Raw genomic sequence first — 23276 nt, forward strand, 5'->3', positions numbered from 1 at the left:
AGATCAGAGTCCACCCCTCCAAACCACTGCTCTTAACCACTACACCACGCTAGCGGGCTAAGGATGGCAGGCCAGCTTCTGTATTGACGATCGCTGCCCTCAACCACAGGCCTGGAGGAACATCTCCATCTTACAGAACTGAGCTAAGTCCTGCAAGGCCCGGGTCTCATTAGACAGAGTGCCACCAGGCTGGGGCCAGAGGCAAAAAGGCCCTGCCCCTGGCTGAGGACAGCCGGATAACTCCGCAGTGATACTTACATGCAATCTGTGCTGGGTATGGGCACGTAATCGCCATAGACGTTACTACGCATCGCAAGGCACATGGCTTCGTCGCGGTCTGTGGGCAAGATGGTGCCAGCCTTGGTAAGGAGAGCTAGGTTGTGATAAAAGGTGTTTCGCTGCTCAGTCCCGTCTTCCAAGAAAAAACAATGTCCCAGGGTGTCGTAGCCAACGGTATCTTTCACCTGAACCAATAATGATGGGATAGATATGAAGTACAAAAATTCACATAGCATTGCCACAAATTCATATCTAATATAACATAATGTGTTCAGCACAAGTATTACAAAATACAAATTTCACAAACACCCCTGATATAACCCCTGGTTCACATATACAACTATGATCCTATAAAACTACGGTGTGTGTTAAGTGCCATCAAGTCTTTTCCGACTCATGGCGACCCTATGAATCAAAGTCCTCCAAAGTGTCCTATCTTTGACAGCCTTGGTTAGATCTTGCAAACTGAGGGCCGTGGCTTCTTTTATAGAGTCCATCCATCTCTTGTTGGGTCCTCCTCTTTTCCTGCTGCCTTCAACTTTTCCTAGCATGATTGTCTTTTCCAGTGACTCTTGTCTTCTCATAATACTATCACACTTGCACAATTGGCTACTCAGCCTAATAACAACTTATCAAGAGTCTTCATACAGATAGCCACTGATGGCGCTGTGCCTATGGTTGTAACCAATAGAGTCCACAGATATGCATTAGCCAGTCCAAGAACAAAAGTCCAAGAACATGCACAAGACGGACATTATCCTCCAGAGGCACTCAAGCCATTTTGTATAGATTACTTAGTTGTTTCTCGTTCTTATTTCTTCTTGGATTTCAAAGTTCAATTGCATATATTCCTATGCAAACTTTTAAAAATGCAGCATGCCGCTTACAGTAGCTCCAGTTCCTGTCTGGATAGATAAATATGAATACAGAAATGCTACTTTTTCCAGTAACAGCACTGCAGCCATGAGAGGTCCCTCAGGAATACTCCAAGCTCCCTCCCCTGATCCTCAGTCTTTTTATAGTTACATGGCAAACCATGCTGATATTATTCAGCCGAATTACTTGTTAAACAGGGTTGCCAGGTCCCTTTCTGCCACCGGCGGGAGGTTTTTGGGGTGGAGCCTGAGGAGGGTGGGGTTTGGAGAGGGACTTCAATGCCATAGAGTCCAATTGCCAAAGTGGCCATTTTCTCCAGGGGAACTGATCTCTATCGGCTGGAGATCAGTTGTAATAGCAGGAGATCGCCAGCTAGTACCTGGAGGTTGGCAACCCTAGTTGTCCTGCTATTGATGTGGCCCTCACCCCACTCCACCCTGCCAGGACATTTAGGGGTATGCAAAAAAAATTGAACAATGGCGGAAATATACATTTGAAATAACAGCTGCGATATTAATTACAAACATTTTGATAATATGAAGGACACAATTTATAGAAATTTGCTGCCAAGGGGTACGCATTTGAAAAAAGGTTGGGAACCACTGAATTAGGACATAACAGACCCTCGAGGGGTAGCCTTCTGCCCAGATCTCAATCATTCTAACCCGGTAAATATGCCTTACTATCTTAGCCAGATGAGATCAAATTCCTGCTTTTATTATTTTATTGCAACTCTTGGGCAACAAGATTCCAGTTGTATCTTTAGTGCTTAAACTTCACTGTACATTTATTTTTTTATTGCATTCCTTTACATTTTCTCATCTGGTTAACATAACCATTGCAGAGCCATTTCCCTGGAAATTTGCTCCTATTATGAAAATAATGTTTTACAAAAATCGATCTTTTTAAATACATTTCAATAAACCCTTTTATTCACACCTCCGATTGTCAGCCAAATGACTGGGAAATGGGGTAAAAGGGAAATTTTAAGAAGCAGATCCAAGACACTTAAGAAGTGCTAGTTTTGGATTGGGCTTTACAAAACGGAATTATCAATATAGTTACCAGTTGAAGTACATAACAGTATTTTAGTAAAATATGAAGGGGATTGATGACACTTAGAATAGAAATTAAGTACTATGAGATTTGAGTTGTTAATTATATTCTGTAGTTCTACAAGAGATCCTATTTGGGGGAAAGAATGGGTAGGTGGGTTACCCTGGGCTCGGATATGAAATGAAATGCCAAACTTGCCCTATATGTCTTTTCCCCCTTCCTTTTTCTGGACCCCTTAAAAAATGAATAAAAGTTATTAAAAAAAAAGAAAAGAATCGCTAGGTATTGTTTTTAAATAAAAATACACGTGGTCATTTAAAAAAATATATAAATCAAAGAGTAAATTAAACAAGAGTTTAGAGCACTCGTGCCAAATAACCTTGTTTTACACTGATCTGTGGCCCCTTCTACCTCGGAGGAAATTTCTGGCTGCGGGCCCAGATGATGCACCGTTGAAAATATTTCAACAAGATTGTTTCAGCCTCATGTTCTAGGAAAGGCTAAGCGCCAAAAGCTAACCAGGACTGGCGATCATCGAATGAGCATCAACGTATGCTGCTGAAGAGCATTAAAGGTCACATAGTGCATTGCTGAGCTATATATATACACATTGGGAAGCATCCCAAAACCATTTAATGTTTGAAAGCCTCAAAGGCCCCTAGACAGACAATGCAATCCTAAACAGTTACACCCTTCCAAACCAGTTACCGTCAACGTACACAACCGTCTTTAGGAATGTACCTCATCAGGACTTCATTTTGTGCAAATTGCGCTTTCGTGAGACTATGCACAAAAAAATCTTTTTAAGCACCTTACAAATAATACTTTCAAGGCCCATTAATCACAACGTGCGAGGGAGTTCAGAATGCTTGCGGCACATGGAAAATCAAGCCCCAGCGGGTTTTCATGTCACGCGTGTTACTTGAAAAGGATCAGTGGTGGGGGGAAAAAACGACCCCCGGGGCATTTTCATCATCCTTTTAAAGAATCCCCATTTTCATAGGCGTTAACAAGTTTCTAGCTCTCGTTACCACCACGTTGCAGGGCTGGAGAGCCAGCATGGCTTTGTGGTTAAGAGCGGTGGACTCTAATCTGGAGAACCGGGTTTGATTCCCAATTCCTTCACATGAACAGCGGACACTAATCTGGAGAACCGGGTTGGTTTCCCCACTCCTCCACATGCAGCCTTGGGCTAGTCGCAGTTCTCTCAGAACTCTCTCAGCCCCACCTACCTCACAAGGTGTCTGTTGTGGGGAGTGGAAGGTGATTTGTAAGCCGCTTTGAGACTTCTCAAAGGTAGAGAAAAGTGGGGTATATATTACATATAACTTATATTACATGTAACTATTGGGCTAAAGAGCCCGGTGACCATCAATCAAACACACCCAAGGCTGCTACAGGGGACAGGCAAAAACATTCCTGCTCAATACTGTCACTCCAGGAAAACAGCCTTGCCTTATTTTGAACAAGGCCTTTTCTGCCCTGCTCTGTCAGAGGTTCTCTTTTATTTAAAAAACAAAAGAACAGCTTGATCTCCTATGTTAAAGAGGTGTTTCCCTGCTGGCTGTGGATATTCTGTCTACAGTTGCCAGATATTTGTGGACCACTGCTGGGACTGGAATTCAGATCTCCAAGATGCACAGATCAGCAAATCCAAGAAATGTATCAGGACTTTACGACTGCTGGGGGGATTATCAGGAGTGGTGAGCAAGCAGATTTGCAGAGAAGAAGCTCCCCCACCCACTTCTCGTTCTAAAGAAGCGAAGCGTTTGCCAGAAGAAGAAGGAGAAGGAGGAGGAGGAGGAGAAGAGTTGGTTTTTATATGCCCACTTACTCTACCACTTAAGGAAGAATCAAACCAGCTTACAATCATCTTCCTTTCTCCTCCCCACAACAGACACTCTGTGGGGTAGGTGGGGCTGAGAGAGTGTGGCTAGCCCAAGGCCACCCAGCTGGCTTCACGTGCAGGAGTGGAGAAACCAACCCGGTTCACCAGCTTAGCCTCCGCCGCTCATGTGGAGGAGTGGGGAAACCAACCCAGTTCACCAGCTTAGCCTCCACCGCTCATGTGGAGGAGTGGGGAAACCAACCCGGTTCACCAGCTTAGCCTCCGCCGCTCATGTGGAGGAGTGGGGAAACTAACCCAGTTCACCAGCTTAGCCTCCACCGCTCATGTGGAGGAGTGGGGAAACCAACCCGGTTCACCAGCTTAGCCTCCGCCGCTCATGTGGAGGAGTGGGGAAACTAACCCGGTTCACCAGCTTAGCCTCCACCGCTCACGTGGAGGAGTGGGGAAACCAACCCGGTTCACCAGCTTAGCCTCCGCCGCTCATGTGGAGGAGTGGGGAAACCAACCCGGTTCACCAGCTTAGCCTCCACTGCTCATGTGGAGGAGTGGGGAAACCTACCCGGTTCTCCAGATTAGCCTCCATTGCTCATGTGAAGTGGGGAAACCAACCCGGTTCACCAGCTTAGCCTCCACCGCTCATGTGGAGGAGTGGGGAAACCAACCCGGTTCACCAGCTTAGCCTCCGCCGCTCATGTGAAGTGGGGAAACCAACCCAGGTAACCAGATTAGCCTCCGCCGCTCATGTGGAGGAGTGGGGAAACCAACCCGGTTCGCCAGATCAGCGTCCACAGCTCCAGACCACCGCTCTTAGCCACTACACCACGCTGGCTCTCTTAACCACTATAACCACGCTGGAATAAAGCTCAAAACCTGTTCATTTAAGACACGCGTTTGCCCGTCAACATTTTAAGAGGGGGCTTTAGCAACAGGAAAACACAAACTCGGCATACCAAAAGGCCATGGGCTCCATGGATGGCAACACACCTCGAGAAGCAGTGATGGATGGCCAGGTTCTCCAGGTACGACGGTGGGTCGTAGCCTCCTTTCTCATCCACGTCGCCTGTCAGGTGAAAATGCACAGGATAGCTCCCCAAGATTTGCTGGCCCATGTTTTTCAGCTCCACGCCAGCTATGTGGACCGAGGTGAAATTCCTTTGGATCTATTGCGGCAAAGAGAGACACAAGGAAAGAATTCGCAGTGGCAAAAGCAAACATCATGGCGTCAGGAGAGAGTGGACGGGGAGAATCTTTTCTCCCTCTCTCGTAATATTAGTACGCGGGGTCATCTGATGAAGCTGGAGGGTGAGAAATTCAAAACAGATAAAAGGAAGCATTTCTTCACACAACACATAGTTAAATTGTGGAACTCCCTGCCCCAGGATGTGGGGATGGATGCCAACTTGGAAGGCTTAAAGAGGGGAGTGAACACGTTCATGGAGGAGAGGGGCATTCATGGCTACTAGTAAAAACGGATACTAGTCATGATGCATACCTACTCTCTCCAGGATCAGAGGAGCATGCCTATTAGGTGCTGGGGAACACAGGCAGGATGGTGCTGCTGCAGTCGTCTTGCTTGTGGGCTTCCTAGAGGCACCTGGTTGGCCACTGGGTGAACAGACTGCTGGACTTGATGGGCCTTGGTCTGATCCAGCATGGCCTTTCTCATGTTCTTATATCAATAATATTGACAATGCATAAATGCCACAGCTGTGAAACTTGTTGCAGAATGGGGACTTAGGATCATAAATAAATAAATAAATTTTATTTGCGGCAAGTATGCCTGATAAAACAGGTAAAACAGAAACTGACCATACAGGATCATATATTTTTTTCCTGGGCATAAACCCCACCAAAATATATGGGACTTTACTTCCGAGTAGAGGCTGCTTAGGACTGCCCCCTTAGGTTGCGATCCTAAGAATATTTACTAGGGAAAGTTTCAATGGGAATTACTCCCAAGGACATACGCTTAGGATTGCACACACGATCCCCAAATCTCTTTATCGGATTTGGTCAACGGCAGTTGGAAATGTACTTACTTTAATCTGCCCGCCGAATGTGTCAAAATTGAAAAACTGGCAGTGGTTCGGCCCATAGCAAGCATCCTCCATCTCTCCTTGGATAAGAATATTTCGAGTCAAGAGGCCAATCTCTGCTCTCATGTCCACACCATCTACAATTTCGCCCATATGAAGGTAAAGTGGACTTCCTGAAAAGAAAAAAAAAAGATTGTGTATTTGTGTTTCTCCCCCTTATTAACATTTAATAATAGAAACATCTGCCATTTAATAACAGAAACGTTCTTCTATCACTGTTGAATGAATGCGTGGTACGAACACGGTAAATCTAAGCCATTACCTGTCCCTACAACCAGTCCCTCATATTTTCACTGTTAATATAAGAAAGGCTGTGCCCTTGCAGGTCAGGAGACATCGAAACCACCGAACATGTATTGTTCAGAAGCCCATTTTATCAAGAGGCCCGTATTAAATTCATTGCTCCCTTCATCAGTGGATTCCCCGATAAGTCGGTAAAGTTTCTGATTAAGAGGGGAAACTCCACACTTTTCGCTCCCAACGGCCAAATTTTGCACCATCGCAATTAAATCTCGCAAAAATAGGATGGGAAAAAATTATTATACTTTGCTATACTTTTAGAAATATTAAGATGTTAATTCTCGTGATATGTATTAATATTTTACATTTTAATATCATTAGACTTTTATCTAATGTTGTAATTTATATTAGTCTTGCAGTTCTTTTAAGTCAGATAATTTTATGTATTAACGTCTGGCTGGTCAAACAGACCGTATCAATAAATATAATATACTGTTATTGTATATTACTGTTAATTAGGGTTGCCAGCTCCAGTTTGGAAAATACTTGGAGATTTTTGGGGTGGAGCCTGAGGAGGGCGGGGTTTGGAGAGGGGAGGGACTTCAACGCCATAGAGTCCAATTGCTTTCTGTAGCCTGGAAATCAGTTGTAATGCCGGGAGATCTCCAGCTACCCCCTGGAGGTTGGCAACCCTACTGTTAATGTTGTTGTTTTCTAACTACCTCAGTAGAAGCCACCTTGATATATTTTCTAAAAAGTGAGTTATAAATTGGAATAACAGAAGACAAATGTACACCCTTTTGAAAATCAGAAAAAAGGGAAGAGTCCTCCGATAAAAGCGAGACTTAAAAATCAGCAGTGCCATCCGAAGCAGAGTTACACACCTTTTAAGCCAATCGACTTCACCCTGCTCCTGATGGCACTGCTAGTATTCAAAGGAGGCCATATGCTTGGAAAGCCTTGTTTTCTTTTCCCGAAAACCTGTCCCGGTGCAACAACCATTTATGAAGCAATGGTACACAATCAGTTTTCCATGTTACCAGTACTCGGGTTGGATTCTATGATCTGTCAGTAATCTTCTGAGGAAGAGGAGGAGGAGGAGGAAAGGAAGAAGAAGGAGGAGGAGGAGAAGAAGAAGAAGAGGAAGAAGGAGGAGGAAGAAGCAGGAGGAGAAGAGGAAGAAGGAGGAGGAGGAAAAGAAGAGGAAGAAGAACGAGGAGGAGGAGGAGAGGAAAGAGGAGGAGGAGGAGGAAAAAGAAGAGAAGGAGAGGAGAAAGAAGAGTTGGTTTTAATATGCTGAGTTTCTCTACCTTTTAAGGAGAATCAGAGCATCTTACAAGCTCCTTCCCTTCCTCTCCCCACAACAGATACCTCGTGAGGTAGGTGGGGCTGAAAGAGTTCTGAGAGAACCGTGACTAGCCTAAGGTAACCCAGCTGGCTTTATGGACTGACAGCCATGTGGGCTAGGGGGCAAAATCGCCCTTCCTGCAAGTTCTGCCAACTATCCAGGAAGGGACTGCTGGGAGGGAGGTGCATATGAGGAAGATCTCCAATCCTTGTGCTCACAGATCACAGGATCCAACCCCCTTGGCAATTGGCAAATGGTTCTCTTGCCAGTGCGCTATCGCGCTGCCTACCTTCATTCAGAAAATCCGAGGCTTAACAGCAAGTGAAAAAAAATCCCCCTGAAACTTGCTACCTTTACAGCATCTATTTTAGGGAGATATTTTGGCCGTACCATCAATCTTCACTTGATGACTCTGACATTCAGGGCACGGCAGAAGGTCGAACTCTTCCGCTTGATGCATGGAATAGTCGGTGCTCGCGACAACAATCCTGTCTCCAGGTAACCAACTCGTCACTTCATCCGCCAAATCCAAAATTACGCCCTCGGACACTTCTACTTTAAATCCATGGTGGGGCACTCCTGGGAAGTGTCGGGGACAAGAAGAAGAAGAGTTGGTTTTTATATGCTGACTTTCTCTACCACTTAAGGGAGTCTCAAACCGGCTTACAATCCCCTTCCCTTCCCCTCCCCACAACGGACACCCTGTGAGGTAGGTGGGGCTGAGAGAGTGTGACTAGCCCAAGGTCACCCAGCTGGCTTCATGTGGAGGAGTGGGGAAACAAATCCATTTCACCAGATCAGCCTCCGCCGCTCATGTGGAGGAGTGGGGAATCAAACCCGGTTCTCGAGATCAGTCTCCAGTGCTCCAAACCACCACTCTTAACCACTTAAGCTCTCTTAAAAATAAGTCCCATAACAGGCTGGAGTGGAAAAGTGACTTCAATGGAAATTGAGAAGATGCGAACTGAGGAAGTTATGGAATTTCCGCCCTGTTGTGGTCTGGATCCAGAAGGTTAAGTTTCTTTTATGGGTTTGCCACGCCCTGGACAGAACTGCAGACATCCTTCTTTCCCTCACCAAACTTACAACAAAATTCAATAGAAATATAGGGCAGTATCCAAGCAGCCTTCCCCATTGAATCTCACCGCAGTCTCTTCCTCTCTTCGTCCCCCACCTCAGACAGATTTTGTCCATGCAGATCCCATGATCCCCAATACAGCCTTTAGGGGAGGCCAAAGAGGAATCCACTTCCTTTTCTAAAAGCAGAAAAGCCAGTTGAATCCCACCTCCCCACGGCCAACAATATTGGCCTTGCATTGATAGAAGAAAAAGAAGGAGGAAAAGGAAGAGGAAAAGGAGGAGGAGAAGTTGGTTTTTTATATGCCAACTTTCTCTACCACTGAAGGAAGAATCAAACCGGCTTGCAATCTCCTTCCCTTCCTCTCCCCACAAAAGACACCCTGCGAGGTAGGTGAGGCTGAGAGAGTTCTGAGAGATCTGTGACTAGCTCAAGGTCACCCAGCAGGCTTCATGTCGAGGAGAGGAGAAACCAACCCGGTTCACCAGATTAGCCTCCGCCGCTCATGTGGAGGAGTGGGCAAATCGAACCCGGTTCTCCAGATCAGAGTCCACCACTCCTAACCACCGCCCTTAACCACTATACCACGCTGGCTCTCAAGAACAAGCAAGGACAGGACATTGATCTAGGCGTCCCAACAAAAAGGGGAGGGGGTCTTCCCAACCACACATGAAAGGTAAACGAAATGAAAGGTTTACATGCACCCCTACCCTTCTTCCAACCGCTAAAAGCGGTGATCCTAAAGCGGACACCATCGTAGGTCTGAAAGCCTTTCACTGCGATCGCCAGCCCAGTCGTTCCGTTCCCTTGCGAGGGCTTTGCATCCTCCACTGTCGAAGGTGGGTGGCCTCCAAGGATCCCAACCAGAGCCCACGGCTGCCTGAGGAAAGACACAAACAGGCCTCAGTTGCAAAGCATAGACCCAATTGTCAAGCGATTTTAATTTTTGTATTTTCAGCCTTCTCTGAGAGCCGGCGTGGGGTTGTGCTTAAGAGCGGTGGACTCTAATCTGGAGAACCGGGTTGGACTCCCCCACTCCTCCACATGAGCGGCAGAGGCTAATCTGGAGAACTAGATTGGTTTCCCCACTCCTCCACATGGAGCCTGCTGGGTGACCTTGGGCTAGTCACAGTTCTCTTAGAAGAAGAAGAGTTGGTTTTTATACACCGGCTTTCTCTACCACTCAAGGAGGAATCAAACCGGCTTACAATCACCTTCCCCTCCCCACAACAGACACCCCGTGAGGCAGGTGGGGCTGAGAGAGCTCTATCAGAGCTGTGACTAGCCCAAGGTCTGCCATGGAGCCACGGTTCCCATCCCTAAATTTAAACTGATACAGTTTACAGAGTACAGATTTACCCATTTTGCTGACTCTAAAAAGGTAAAGGACCTGTGCAAGCACCGGGTCATTCCTGACCCATGGGGTGACGTCATATCCCAACGTTTCCTAGGAAGACTGTGTTTACGGGGTGGTTTGCCAGTGCCTTCCCCAGTCATCTTCCCTTTACCCCCAGCAAGCCGGGTGCTCATTTGACCGACTTCGGAAGGATGGGAGGTTGAGTCAACCTTGAGCCGGCTACCCGAAACCGACTTCGGTCGGGATCGAACTCAGGTCATGAGCACAGCTCTTTGACTGCAGTACTGCGTCCTAACACTCTGCGCCACGGGGCTTACTCAGTAACAATTTTAATTTCAATTGCTTAATAGCAGAAAGGATAGAAATGCTCAAAATACCACTGCCCGAGAAGGCTGATAACGAATGGTAACTGTTACCCAAACACACAATCCCAGCAATGGCAATCAAGCACACAAACACACCCACAGGCAGGAAGATGAAGCATAATCGTCGACGTCGGATTTTGCGTCTATCAATGGGAACAATGGGATCACGTTTGCATCCCTGTTCTTACACCAGCAAGCTCAGAGGGGCACACGTGGCACTCCACTCCATCTGCACAATAACCTATTCGAGATGCCAAACGAGACAGGAGTCCAGCGGCACCTCAGGGGTTAACAAAATTTACTCCATAAGAACATAAGAAAGGCCCTGCTGGATCAGACCAAGGTCCATCAAGTCCAGCAGTCTGTTCACCCAGTAACCAACCAGGTGCCTCTAGGAAGCCCCCAAACAAGACGACTGCAGCAACATTGTCCTGCCTGTGTTCCATAGCACCTGATATGATAGGCATGCTCATAAGGACATAAGAAAGGCCATGCTGGATCAGACCAAGGTCCATCAAGTCCAGCAGTCTGTTCACACAGTGGCCAACCAGGTGCCTCCAGGAAGCCCTCAAGTAAGACGGCTATGGCAGCATTACCCTGGCTGTGTTCCACAGCACCTAATATAATAGGCATGCTCATTTGATCCTAGAGAGAATAGGTGTGCATCATGACTAGTATCCATTTTGATTATTAGCCACGGATAGCCCCATCCTCCATAAGAACATAAGGAAAGCCCTGCTGGATCAGACCAAGGCCCATCAAGTCCAGTAGTCTGTTCACACAGGGGCCAACCAGGTGCCTCTAGGAAGCCCACAAGCAAGACGACTGCAGCAGCATCTATCCTGCCTGTGTTCCAAAGCACCTAATATAACAGGCATGCTCCTCTGATCCTGGGGAGAATAGGTATGCATCATGACTAGCATTCATCTTGACTAGTAGCCATGACAGCCCTATCCTCCATGAACAACATGCCCACTCCCCTCTTCAAGCCTTCCAAGTTGGCAGTCATCACCACATCCTGGGGCAGGGAGTCCCACAATTTAACTATGCGTTGTGTGAAGAAATACTTCCTTTTATCTGTTTTGAATCTCTCCCCCTTAGCTTCAGCAGAATCTTTCCTGAGCTCACTTCGTCAGACTCATCTTGGGCTGGAATAAACGCTGCTAGCCCTTAAGGTGCCCCCCGGACTCCTGTTTTATTTGCCGCTGCCAACTAACCTGGCTACTCGTCTGGGATTCCCTTGGGGTGAGATAGTTACATCACATTTTGCACCCCGCATACGGTGGAGAGACTGTCAGCTCTGAGGTCACTTGTGTTCGGTATGAACTTCTGGAAAATGTATAAGCGGAAAGCCTTCGTGCACGAGATACCCTGTTGCTATAAAAATCTCGGAATGGACAGCAGTACGACTGTTAGGAAGAAAGACCAGGAGCTGTCCATGGTCACGCCACAGGTTTTCAGCAAAGCTGTTATGGGGAAGCTACGGCCCCATCTACGACTGCAAAACACTCTCAGCCCCGAGCAAAAACACAAATTAACGGCAAGAGACACAATATGCTCCCCAGCCTTTAGCTGCAACTGGATAACCCCATAGCCTCTCGTTTCAGGCATCCCAGAAGCATCCGCTTGAGATTTACCTGCATTCTGCTCAAATGACAAGACTCAGGGGTGGGGGGAGATAAATATTTGTCGCTCAACAGGTGAGCACCACGGCCCGCAAGAATGCAGGTTATCAGTTCTGATCAAATCAAACACAGACCCTCTTAACTGACGGAAGGTGACTTATTTTTGATGGGAGACCACGTCTAGTCAAATTGTTTCGTTCGTTATGGGTGCCAATTAATGCGTCACCTGAAGCTGCCTCATACTGACTCAGACCCTCGGTCCATCAACGTCAGTATTGTCTACTCAGACTGGCAGCGGCTCTCCAGGGTCTCAGGCTGAGGTCTTTCACATCACCTACTTACCTGGTGCCATTAACTGGAGATGCCGGGGATTGAACCTGGGACTTTCTGCATGCCAAGCAGAGGCTCTGCCACTGAGCCACAGCCCCTCCCCAACTGGGTCAAAACCCAACACTGCTCATAGATACTGCATTCAAACTAGCAGAGACCTCACGTTTATTCATGGGGAGAAAATGGCAAATACGAAATGAACAACCGTGACTCGCTAATAAGCCAGTGCAGGGGGAGAGGGATCCACGCGCAACACTTCTGTGCAGCCTGCTAGCACACCTGAAAGCATCGCTAAACCCGTGCCTTTAGCCCTCTGGTGAAGACTCCTCATCCCTTCTCCCGTGCCAGTGGAGGAGTTTCCTCCCATTGCCCGGCAGAAGCAACAATAGGACTGCCAATCCCACCAGCATCAGAACCCAGCGCTATAGGGGAGATCCCTCCTTGGGTTTTCTGGGACAAGCAGAGAGGTCAGGAGAGTGGAGGAAGGTCCATGGTGAACTAATTATGGCTGGTTTGTAAGGCAAGCCAAAGTTCAAGGATGGTTGTACGTCTAGGCCATCAAAGGATCTGATAGCTAGAATTCCAGGAACTGAAACCAACATGCTCACTCCTATTTTTTTTACGTTCCTATGAGACAACGGGGGAAGGCGATGGCAAACTACCCCATAAACATAGTCTGCCTAGTAAGCGTCGGGATGTGACGTCACCCCATGGGTCAGTATTGACCCGGTGCTTGCACAGGGGGCTACCGTTACCTTTTATGAGACATAAAGAAGTCTGACAACGCACTGGCAAATTATGTTAAACATGATTTGTTAAACTTCATGTTTCCTTCAGTTAAACTTCAGTTCCCTGCATGCAAACACACACAAACTCCATTCGGATCGGAAATACGCCAATTAACAGAGCCACCCAAGCTCCTACGTCCATGAACAAAACCAAGTCAGAGGCCAGTGGCACCTTAAAGACTAACCGAATCCATTCCAGTGGCACCTTAAAGACTAACCGAATCCATTCCAGTGGCACCTTAAAGACTAACCGAATCCATTCCAGTGGCACCTTAAAGACTAACCGAATCCATTCCAGTGGCACCTTAAAGACTAACCGAATCCATTCCAGTGGCACCTTAAAGACTAACCGAATCCATTCCAGTGGCACCTTAAAGACTAACCGAATCCATTCCAGTGGCACCTTAAAGACTAACCGAATCCATTCTTTCCCCATGAGTCAGAGCTCATGCAGTTGACCAACTGAGCACTGACTCACAAAAACGGATACTGGAATAAAGTTTGGTATCAATCAATCAATCAATCAATCTTTATTAAAAATAGTCACAGACCAACACAGCACAACATACCTTTAAAACCCTTCGTGTTACGCTCTACCCACAGGTTATCGCAAATAGTAAAAAAAAATCGTTTGCGCTCTTTGCAAACTATATAATCTACCCATTAAAATTACTGACACGCCGGTGTTCTCAGCGGCGTCTGGCGGATTCTACAGGCCGCTGCACAAAACTTAGCCGTTCCTAATGTAACCTGTGGGTTGTCGTCTGTAAGCAACATTTTAGCTGACCTGAATGGCTGTAATGCCGACTAAGCCAGGGGGAGATAAACTTAGAGCGAACCTCTTGGTATAATGGACAGCGCAGTAGGACATGCTCTGTTATTTCAATTTCCTTTAAAGCATAGGGACATACCCTATCCTCCAGGGGAACCTTTCTGAATAGTTTTGACCGGACTCCGGTTTTATTTTGCTGCCAGCGCTGACTAGGAATAGCATGCTTCCCTGTCGGGTTATTAGCCGTGCCTACGCTTTCAGAAACGGACCCGGAAATCCGAAAGCCACACTCAGAAACTTACCTGTACCCCAGGTGCAGGATGAATTCACTGTGGAGCAGATCTCTGAGAAAGAGTCGGGTCTCTAAGGTCAAGCTCTTGGCCGCAGAATCCCCCACCGCGATGGCTACCGCTGTGCCCGGGGGCTGACGGGAAAGAAATTCCCGTAACCTCCGGTTTTCATCCACCAGGAGGTGGGTGTCGAAGCGATTGGCAGCCACCACCCGGGCTGTGTCCGCGTTGACGATCCGGATGTTGAGGCCCCGGCTGCTCCAGTGCTTCTCCGAAGCGTAAGGGCCGTACCGAAGGCCGCCGGGGTACAAGGTTTTGTCCAGCAGCGTCCAAGATCGCGGCTTCCTGCCGTGCAACTCCAGAATCCCACCTCTGCCCACGCCCAGGAATTTCTTGCCGTAGCCTTCCACCTCGTCGCCTTCTGTGGCTTTGCCGTACAGAGAGATCACCGCTTTGGAACGGTAGGGGCAGCTCTCGGTGCCCACGTACAGAGCCCCCCCATCCTCCAAGAGGATGCTCCGAGCCCGTAAGGTGATGGGCTGCTCTGGATCATCTGCAAAGACTAAGATCCCTGGAACAGAAAAAGAGATCGACGTGGTGAGGGGTCTGGAGACCAAGTCCTATGAGGAAAGGTTGAAAGAGCTGGGTATGTTTAGCCTGGAGAGAAGACTGAGGGGTGATATGATAACCATCTTCAAGTACTTGTTTTCTGATGCCCCAGAAGGATGGACCAGAACCAACGGGTTGAAATTAAATCAAAAGAGTTTCCGTCTAGACGTTAGGAAGAATTTTCTAGTGGTTAGAGCTTTTCCTCAGTGGAACAGGCTTCCTCGGGAGGTGGTGAGCTCTCCTTCCCTGGAGGTTTTTAAGCAGAGGCTAGATGGCCATCTGTCAGCAATGTTGATTCTATGACTGTAGGCAGATCATGAGAGGGAGGGCATCTTGGCCATCTTCTGGGCATGGAGTAGGGGGTCACTGGGAATGTGTGGGGGGAGGTCGTTGTGAAATTCCTGCATTGTGCAGGGGGTTGGACTAGATGACCCTGGTGGTCCCAACTCTATGATTCTATGGTCCTCTTGGATATCTGCACCATTCCTAGATTGTTTATTTTATTTATTTACAACACTTCACGCTGCCTCTGAAGAGAAACTGCTTGAGGTTACGCAAGTGAGAGCATGAATTGGTTGGTGAAGACTGCTAGATTCCATCAACCACATAGAAACAAGACTGGTTCATATGTGCACGCACATCAGGAGACTTCTCTATGCCCAAGGACCAGCACTGGAAGATGCAGCAACAAATTACCATGGAAATTAATGAATGGCAGTACAACCCTAAGCATGTCTACTCAGAAGTAAATCCCATGCTGTTTGACGGGACTTGTTCTCTACTGAAAGCCTGGATTTCTTGATAACAGGAGGGAGAAGAAGAAGAGTTGGTTTTTATATGCCGACTTTCTCTACCACTTAAGGGAGACTCAAACCGGCTTACAATCACCTCCCCTTCCCCTCCCCACAACAGACACCCTGTGAGGTAGGTGGGGCTGAGAGAGCTCTAACAGCTGGAGGCTGATCTGGAGAACCGGGTTTGACTCCCCACTCCTCCACATGAGCGGCGGAGGCTAATCTGGTGAACCGGGTTGGTTTCCCCACTCCTACACAGGAAGCCAGCTGTGTGACCTTGGGCTAGTCACAGCTCTGTTAGAGCTCTCTCAGCCCCACCTACCTCACAGGGTGTCTGTTGTGGGGAGGGGGAAGGGAAGGTGATTGTAAGCCGGTTTGAGTCTCCCTTAAGTGGTAGAGAAAGTTGGCATATAAAAACCAACTCTTCTTCTTAACTTTATCATAGAGTTGGAGAGGGGAGCAGCTCAGGTTGGGGGAATCCGTGTGCATTTGTGCGAGGGAGAAGCGTTCGAAATGAGCGGATCAGACTCCAGTTCTAAACTCCCCATTCCCCCCTTTTTAAATTAAGGTGGGGCACAAATTTCTATAACATGCACATCTTTGCACTGGGCATCTGCTCATCTGGAAAAATTACCACTCCCTGGCTCTGTACTCAAAAGCGGAGAAGCACCCATGCCCGATGCAGTGATCCGCCACCCTTTTTGCCTCTCTGCTTGCAAGCAAAGCAGCAGGAGGTTTTAAAGGTGTTAACAGACCGCTTATCCCTTGGGATGTTTCCCTGAAAAACACTGAATCCCCTTCCCGTCCTTCATCCCAGGGTCTTGTCTCTGCGCCCCCAGATGCAATCCTCAATCCCACTGAATTTTGTGTGCGTCTGTAAAGCGCCGTAAGAAGTTGCAGCCGACTTAGGACGACCCCTTATGGGGTTTTCAAGGCAAGAGACTAACAGAGGTGGTTTGCCAGTGCCCTCCTGAGAGCCAGCGTGGCGTAGTGGTTCAAAGCGGTGGTTTGGCGCAGTGGACTCTGATCTGGAGAACTAGGTTTGATTCCCCACTTCTCCATATGAGCGGCGGCCGCTAATCTGAGAGTTCGGAGAGAACTGTGACTGGCCCAGGGTCACCCAGCAGGCTTCGTGTATAGGAGTGGGGAAACCAACCTGGTTCCCCCACTCCTATACATGAACCCTGCTAGGTGACCCTGGGCCAGTCACAGTTCTCTCCGAACTCTCTCAGCCCCACCTACCTCACTAGATGTCTGTTGGGGGAGGGGAAGGTGATTGTCACAGCCACTTTGAGACTTCTTAAAGGTAGAGAAAAGGGGGTATAAAAACCAACTCTTCTTCTTCCTCCATCACCCTCAGCCAGGTTTATTAACCGAGGAACCCTGATTACCAGATCCTCTCCTCTAGGGGAACTTCCTCTAGGAGCGGTGGAGTCTGATCTGGAGAACCGGGTTCGATTCCCCCACTCCTCCACATGAGCGGCGGAGGCTAATCTGGTGAACCGGATTTGTTTCCCCGCTCCTCCACACGAAGCCAGCTGGGCGACCTTGGGCTAGTCACAGCTCTCTCAGCCCCACCTACCTCCCAGGGTGTCTGTTCTGGGGAGGAGAAGGTGATTGTCAGCCGGTTGGAGTAGAGAAAGCCGGCATATAAACACCAACTCTTCTTCTCTTCCCCCCCCCCAACCGCCCTCCCTCCCCAACAGCCCTTACCTCCATTCCTGATGACCAAGGAACGCAAGGTGGCCGAGCTCTCCAAACGCAGCGCCTCCCCTCGGCCGAGCACGGCGTCGCGGCTGCTGTTGTGGCCCGGCCGCCACGGGGCAAGGCGAGCGGCAGGCTCCGTGCACCGGCTCCCTGCAAAGAGACCATTGGGGGCTGTCATCCACGTTGGGAGAACAGCAGAGCAAATACACAGGAGACAGCCAGGAGAAAAGTACCCACCTGGGTGCGTGTACACTGGGGGATCCGCTCCAGGAGGAAGGCAGGAAGGAAGGGCTCGGCCCGGGAGCACCCGACGCCGCCACAGACGGAGGAGCAGTGGAGAAAGCCCTCGGGCCAGCCCCGGTGGCTCCTTGCACCATTTTTGGCTGGCCAAAGCGGCCGCAGGACCGTCGAGGCTCCCGCAGAGACGCGCCGCTCGTCTCGCAGATGGACCGCGGGAGAGGTTGCGGCAGAAGACCAGACGGGGCGGTGAGCAGCGCAAACCCAATCGCTTACCTGGCATCTGCTTGGCACACAGAAGGTCCCCGGTTCAATCCCCGGCACCTCCAGTTAAAACGACCAGGCAAGAAGGCGATGTGAAAGACCCCTGCCTGAGACCCTGGAGAGCCGCTGCCGGTCTCTGTAGATAGTACTGATTGGGAGGGCTCAGTGGAAGAGCCTCTGCTTGGCATGCAGAAGGTCCCAGGTTCGATCCCCACCATCTCCAGTTAAAAGGACCAGGCGGTAGGAGATACGAAAGACCTCTGCCTGAGACCCTGGAGAGCTGCGGCCAGTCAGAGTAGACAATACTTTGCTGGACTGAGGGTCCAGTTCAGTATAAGGCAGCTTCGTGCGTACTTACCTGCCTGCTTGCTTTTGCTCTCTGCCTTGCCCAGCAACTTCTGCAAGAGCTGTAGTCGGATTATCACCGTTTGCAAGATACGCTCCAAGCCCCCCCCCTCCCCTCAGATATGCATATATTCGTAGACACCCTGCAGGAATCTCCCCCCAGTCCCACTGTTTGCAACCCACCGGAGCGCGCACACTTTCCACCGGCCGTCTAGGGATGTATTTGCAGACACCCTGCAGGAAGCTCCCCCCAGCCCCACTGTTTGCAACCCACCGGAGCGCGCACACTTTCCACCGGCCGTCTAGGGACATATCTGCATATATATTCATCTATTCCACCGGCTGTCTAGGGACATATTCGCAGACACCCTGCAGGAATCTCCCCCCAGCCCCACTGCTTGCAACCCACTGGAGCGCGCAAACTTTGGCCGTCCAGGGACGTCTAGAGACATATTTGCATATATATTCATATATTCCACCATATTTGCATATATATTCATATATTCCACCGGCTGTCTAGGGACATATTCGCAGACACCCTGCAGAAATCTCCCCCCAGCCCCACTGCTTGCAACCCACCGGAGCGCGCACACTTTCCTCCGGCCGTCTAGGGACACATTTACATATATATTCATATATTCCACCATATTTGCATATACATTCATCTATTCCACCGGCCGTCTAGGGACATGTTTGCAGACACCCTGCAGGAATCTCCCCCCAGCCCCACCGCTTGCAACCCACCGGAGCGCGCAAACTTTCCTCCGGCCGTCTAGGGACACATTGGCATATATATTCATCTATTCCACCATATTTGCATATATATCCATCTATTCCACCGGCCGTCCAGGGACATATCCGCAGACACCCTGCAGGAATCTCCCCCCAGCCCCACCGCTCGCAACCCACCGGAGCGCGCACCCTTTCCACCGGCCGTCCAGGGAACCGGGGCCGCCGGCTTTTCCCCCTGCAACAGCGCCTCCTGGCGGCGGCGGCGGCGGCGGCGCCTGGCGTCCGGCAGCCGGCTCGGCTTACCTACCGCCCCCCCTGCGAGGGAGACGCGCCGCTTTGGGACCGCGCCGCTCGTCTCTCTGCAAAGCCTTGCTGGGTCTGCTCCGCGCGCCCGGGGAGGAAGAGGAGGAGGAGGAGGAGGAGGAGGAGGCGCTGGAGCCCGATCCGGAGCCGCCCCGGAGTCCCCTGCTTGGGAGCGCGCTCGGCTTTATAGGCGGCCGGGGCAGCCGCGCCGTTTACACCAGCGGAGCGGCCGGCTCCGCCCCGCGCCCTGACGCCGCATTCTGCACATACCGCGCGGCTGCTGGCGCCGGCTTGCAATGCAAAGGGGGGCGGGAGGGGAGGGGAGGGGAGCAGCCCCCGCTCCCAAAAAAAACGAGCAAAGCAAAAAAAACAACAACCCCAAACTCGGCCACCACCATACCCTTTTCTCTGCATCATCCCCCGTTGCGAAACGCGGCCTGCCCAATGTTGGGAAGGGAGCGCACCAAGCTGCCTTCTACTGAACCAGACCCCTGGTCCATCAGAGTCAGTATTGTCTACTCAGACCGGCTGTGGCTCTCCAGGGTCTCAGGCTGCGGTCTTTCCCATCACCTACTTGCCCAGTCCCTTTAACTGGTGCCAAGGATTGGACCTGGGACCTTCTGCATGGCGAGCAGATGCTCTACCGCTGAGCCATGGTCTGTCCCCATGACGCTGCCTTATATTGAATCAGACCCTCGGTCCGTCAAAGTCGGTATTGTCTACTCAGACCGGCAGCGGCTCTCCAAGGTCTCAGGCAGAGAAAGGTATTTCGCGTCACCTACTTGCCTGGTCCCTTGAACTGGAGGTGCCGGGGATTGAACAAGGGACCTTCTGCATGGCAAGCAGATGCTCTACCGCTGAGCCATGGTCTATCCCCATGGCGCTGCCTTATATTGAATCAGACCCTCGGTCCATCAAAGTCAGTATTGTCTACTCAGACCGGCAGCGGCTGTCCAAGGTCTCAGGCAGAGAAAGGTCTTTTGCATCACCTACTTGCCTGGTCCCTTGAACTGGAGGTGCCGGGGATTGAACAAGGGACCTTCTGCATGGCAAGCAGATGCTCTACCGCTGAGCCATGGTCTATCCCCATGGCGCTGCCTTATATTGAATCAGACCCTCGGTCCATCAAAGTCAGTATTGTCTACTCAGACCGGCAGCGGCTGTCCAAGGTCTCAGGCAGAGAAAGGTCTTTTGCATCACCTACTTGCCTGGTCCCTTGAACTGGAGGTGCCGGGGATTGGACCTGGGACCTTCTGCATGCCAAGCAGAGGCTCTGCCACGGAGCCACAGCCCCTCTCCGTGGTTCTCCAGAGTCTCAGGCAGAGGTCTTCCCCATCACCTACCTGCCTGGTCCCTTTAACTGGAGATGCCAGGGATTGGACCTGGGACCTCCTGCATGCCAAGCAGATGCTCTACCACTGAGCCATGGCCTATCCCCATGAAGCTGCCTTATACTGATTCAGACCCTCCGTCCCTCAAAGTCAGTATTGCCTACTCAGACCAGCAGCGGCTCTCCAGGGTCTCAAGCAGAGAAAGGTCTTTCCCATCACCTACTTGCCTGGTTCTTTTAACTGGAGATGCCGGGGATTGAACCTGGGACCTCCTGCATGCCAAGCAGATGCTCTACCATTGAGCCATGGCCTATCCCCATGAAGCTGCCTTATACTGATTCAGACCCTCCGTCCCTCAAAGTCAGTATTGCCTACTCAGACCGGCAGTGGCTGTCCAGGGTCTCAAGCAGAGAAAGGTCTTTCACATCACCCCCTTGCCTAGTCCCTTTAACTGGAGATGCTGGGGATTGAACCTGGGACCTTCTGCATGCCAAACTCTCTACCACTGAGCCAGGCCTGGGGGCACAGCCTCTGAACATGCACACCTGCTGATTAAAGAGCCTGTAGAGCCATGTTGGCAAACCTATGGCACTTGTGCCGGACTTGGCACACCAAGCCTTCTCTGTGGGCACGCGAGGGTAAGTTGAGCAGCTGGGCGGCGGGGGCTTTGAACCGCTCCGCGCTGCCCACATGCAGCGCGGAGCAGTTCAAAGCCTCCCCCTTCCCTGGACTCCTCGCCGTCCAGCTGGGGGGTGGGGGCTTTGAGGCCACGTCAAAGAAGAAATTACTTCCTCTGAGTAAAGACTTACTTAATCACTGGCTGATGAAGCTATTCAAATAGCGAAAACGCAATATTATTCCGGAAAAAGCGTTCCTTTGCTCCCCCTCCGGGTTGGGGGGATTGTTATCCATCTACACCAGCAGGCTGCTTTCGGATGTGTCGCTGCTTCCCTTCTGCGTTTCTCCCCTCTTCAGCTGTTGTAGGTCAGCAATTCTGACCATTATTAGCTTTACAACCTTTATCGCCATCATTAATTTTACAACCTTTATTGCCAGCCGCAGCTTTGCAAGCTGTTGTCTCATTGCAAATTACTTTGCGGGAGTTCCCCTCGCCCCGTGGCAGACGCCATCACATTCTTCCTTCTTCCTGCTCTACAGCAGGCGAAACGGAGCGCGCGCCTACAGCATGCACAGAGCACTCACATTGATTTTTGTTTCAGCAAATTCCCACCGCCCCAATATTGACACGGGTTTCAGTGTGCTCCTTACAGAGAGCATCTAACACCAAAAGAACCGTCTGGCTCATTACTTGCAAGCATAGAAAAGGGAGAGCTTGTTTTCCTTTTTTCCCCTTCCCCTTCCCACCTTGTGCTTACTGCTTCTTGTGCAAGCTTGTTATCTATCTTGGCTGCTAGTGCTCATTGCTTTTTGTGTATGCTTGTTATTTACCATTTTAGGCTGCTATTGCTGGATTAATTTTGTTGGGAGACTTTTATACACCTGCATGGGATGTAGACACATTTACCATAGCTGTTCTATTTAATTCTAAAGTTGTTCATGTATTGCGGCTTTGTATTGTAATAATATGTATTGACATAGGAATATTTATTGCCATTGAAATTCATGTACTAAAAAGTGTATATTGTTACTAAGCAATACTATTTGAAACAAGTGCAAGCTTTCTTGGTATTTATACTTGTGTTTACAGTTTACAGTTGTTGTAAGCAGTAGAGCCTTGTGCTGTATCTTGCCCCCCCCTTTCCTGGACTCCCCGCTGCCCAGCTGGGGGGCGGGGGCTTTGAACCGCTCCGTCTTGGCACTTTGCGATAAATAAGTGAGTTTTGGGTTGCAGTTTGGGCACTCGGTCTCCAAAAGGTTCGCCATCACTGCTGTAGAGGCTGCAAGCGTGCACGGGGCGGGGGGACAGTTCTTAAATGTGCTTGTGAAAGGATTCTGTGACCAAACAGGAACTCTGTCAGGCATTGCATAGAATCATAGGGTTGGAAGGGACCACCCAGGGTCATCTAGTCCAACCCCCCTGCGCAATGCAGGAATCTCAATCTCCTGATGTTTTGGGAAGGGTGTAAAACAGCTCCAGTTTTAAGCTGCTGTCTCCTACCGAACGTCCGCTCGGTGGCCAAATTGGCCGACTCGAGGGCAGGGGGGAGATCAGAAATAGTCGGGGCTTCGTTTGATTCGGGATTCAGGCTACTGGTACCCGTTTCAGGGCCAGAAGGGTCAGTCCTGGAATGCATGCAACAGGGCTTTTTCACTGGTGGCCCCCTCACCTTTGGAGTGCCCTCCCACCCTATGAGGCTCACTCTACTGTCCTTTAGGCACTAGGCCAATGTTTTCCTTTTTATCCGGGCTCTTTCAGCAGCTTTACAGTCTGCTTCTGGCACCAAGCACTGTAATCTATATCATTTTAAGTGGATCAAGGTGTGCGCGTTATTACACTGTTTCTCTGCTCTGGTTTGTTTTTAACCGCCTGTTTTGCTTTGCTAACGGCTGTGGTTTAAAGGTTTTCTTTTGACTGTGAGCCACCTCGAGCAGGTCTCCGGAGAAACGCCATGCACATATTCCAAATAAATAAAGCCAAGGTAAG

General features: G+C 49.7%; 1 protein-coding gene across 1 annotated transcript in view; it reads right to left on the reverse strand.

Moving 5' to 3' along the window:
- LOC130492287 (cell surface hyaluronidase-like) overlaps positions 1 to 23276 on the reverse strand; it is a 108744-nt gene that overhangs the window by 64985 nt on the left and 20483 nt on the right. The window contains exons 4-11 of the mRNA XM_056866085.1: positions 18319 to 18367; positions 17466 to 17609; positions 14362 to 14920; positions 9533 to 9702; positions 8135 to 8323; positions 6100 to 6269; positions 5011 to 5220; positions 259 to 464 (exon numbers count right to left, since the gene is read on the reverse strand). Of these exons, the coding sequence (XP_056722063.1) occupies positions 259 to 464; positions 5011 to 5220; positions 6100 to 6269; positions 8135 to 8323; positions 9533 to 9702; positions 14362 to 14920; positions 17466 to 17609; positions 18319 to 18367 (1697 nt within the window). The remainder of the gene's footprint in view (positions 1 to 258; positions 465 to 5010; positions 5221 to 6099; positions 6270 to 8134; positions 8324 to 9532; positions 9703 to 14361; positions 14921 to 17465; positions 17610 to 18318; positions 18368 to 23276) is intronic.

This window comes from Euleptes europaea, chromosome 20 (assembly GCF_029931775.1).
Source record: "Euleptes europaea isolate rEulEur1 chromosome 20, rEulEur1.hap1, whole genome shotgun sequence".
In the NCBI taxonomy this organism is placed as follows: Eukaryota; Metazoa; Chordata; class Lepidosauria; order Squamata; family Sphaerodactylidae; genus Euleptes; species Euleptes europaea.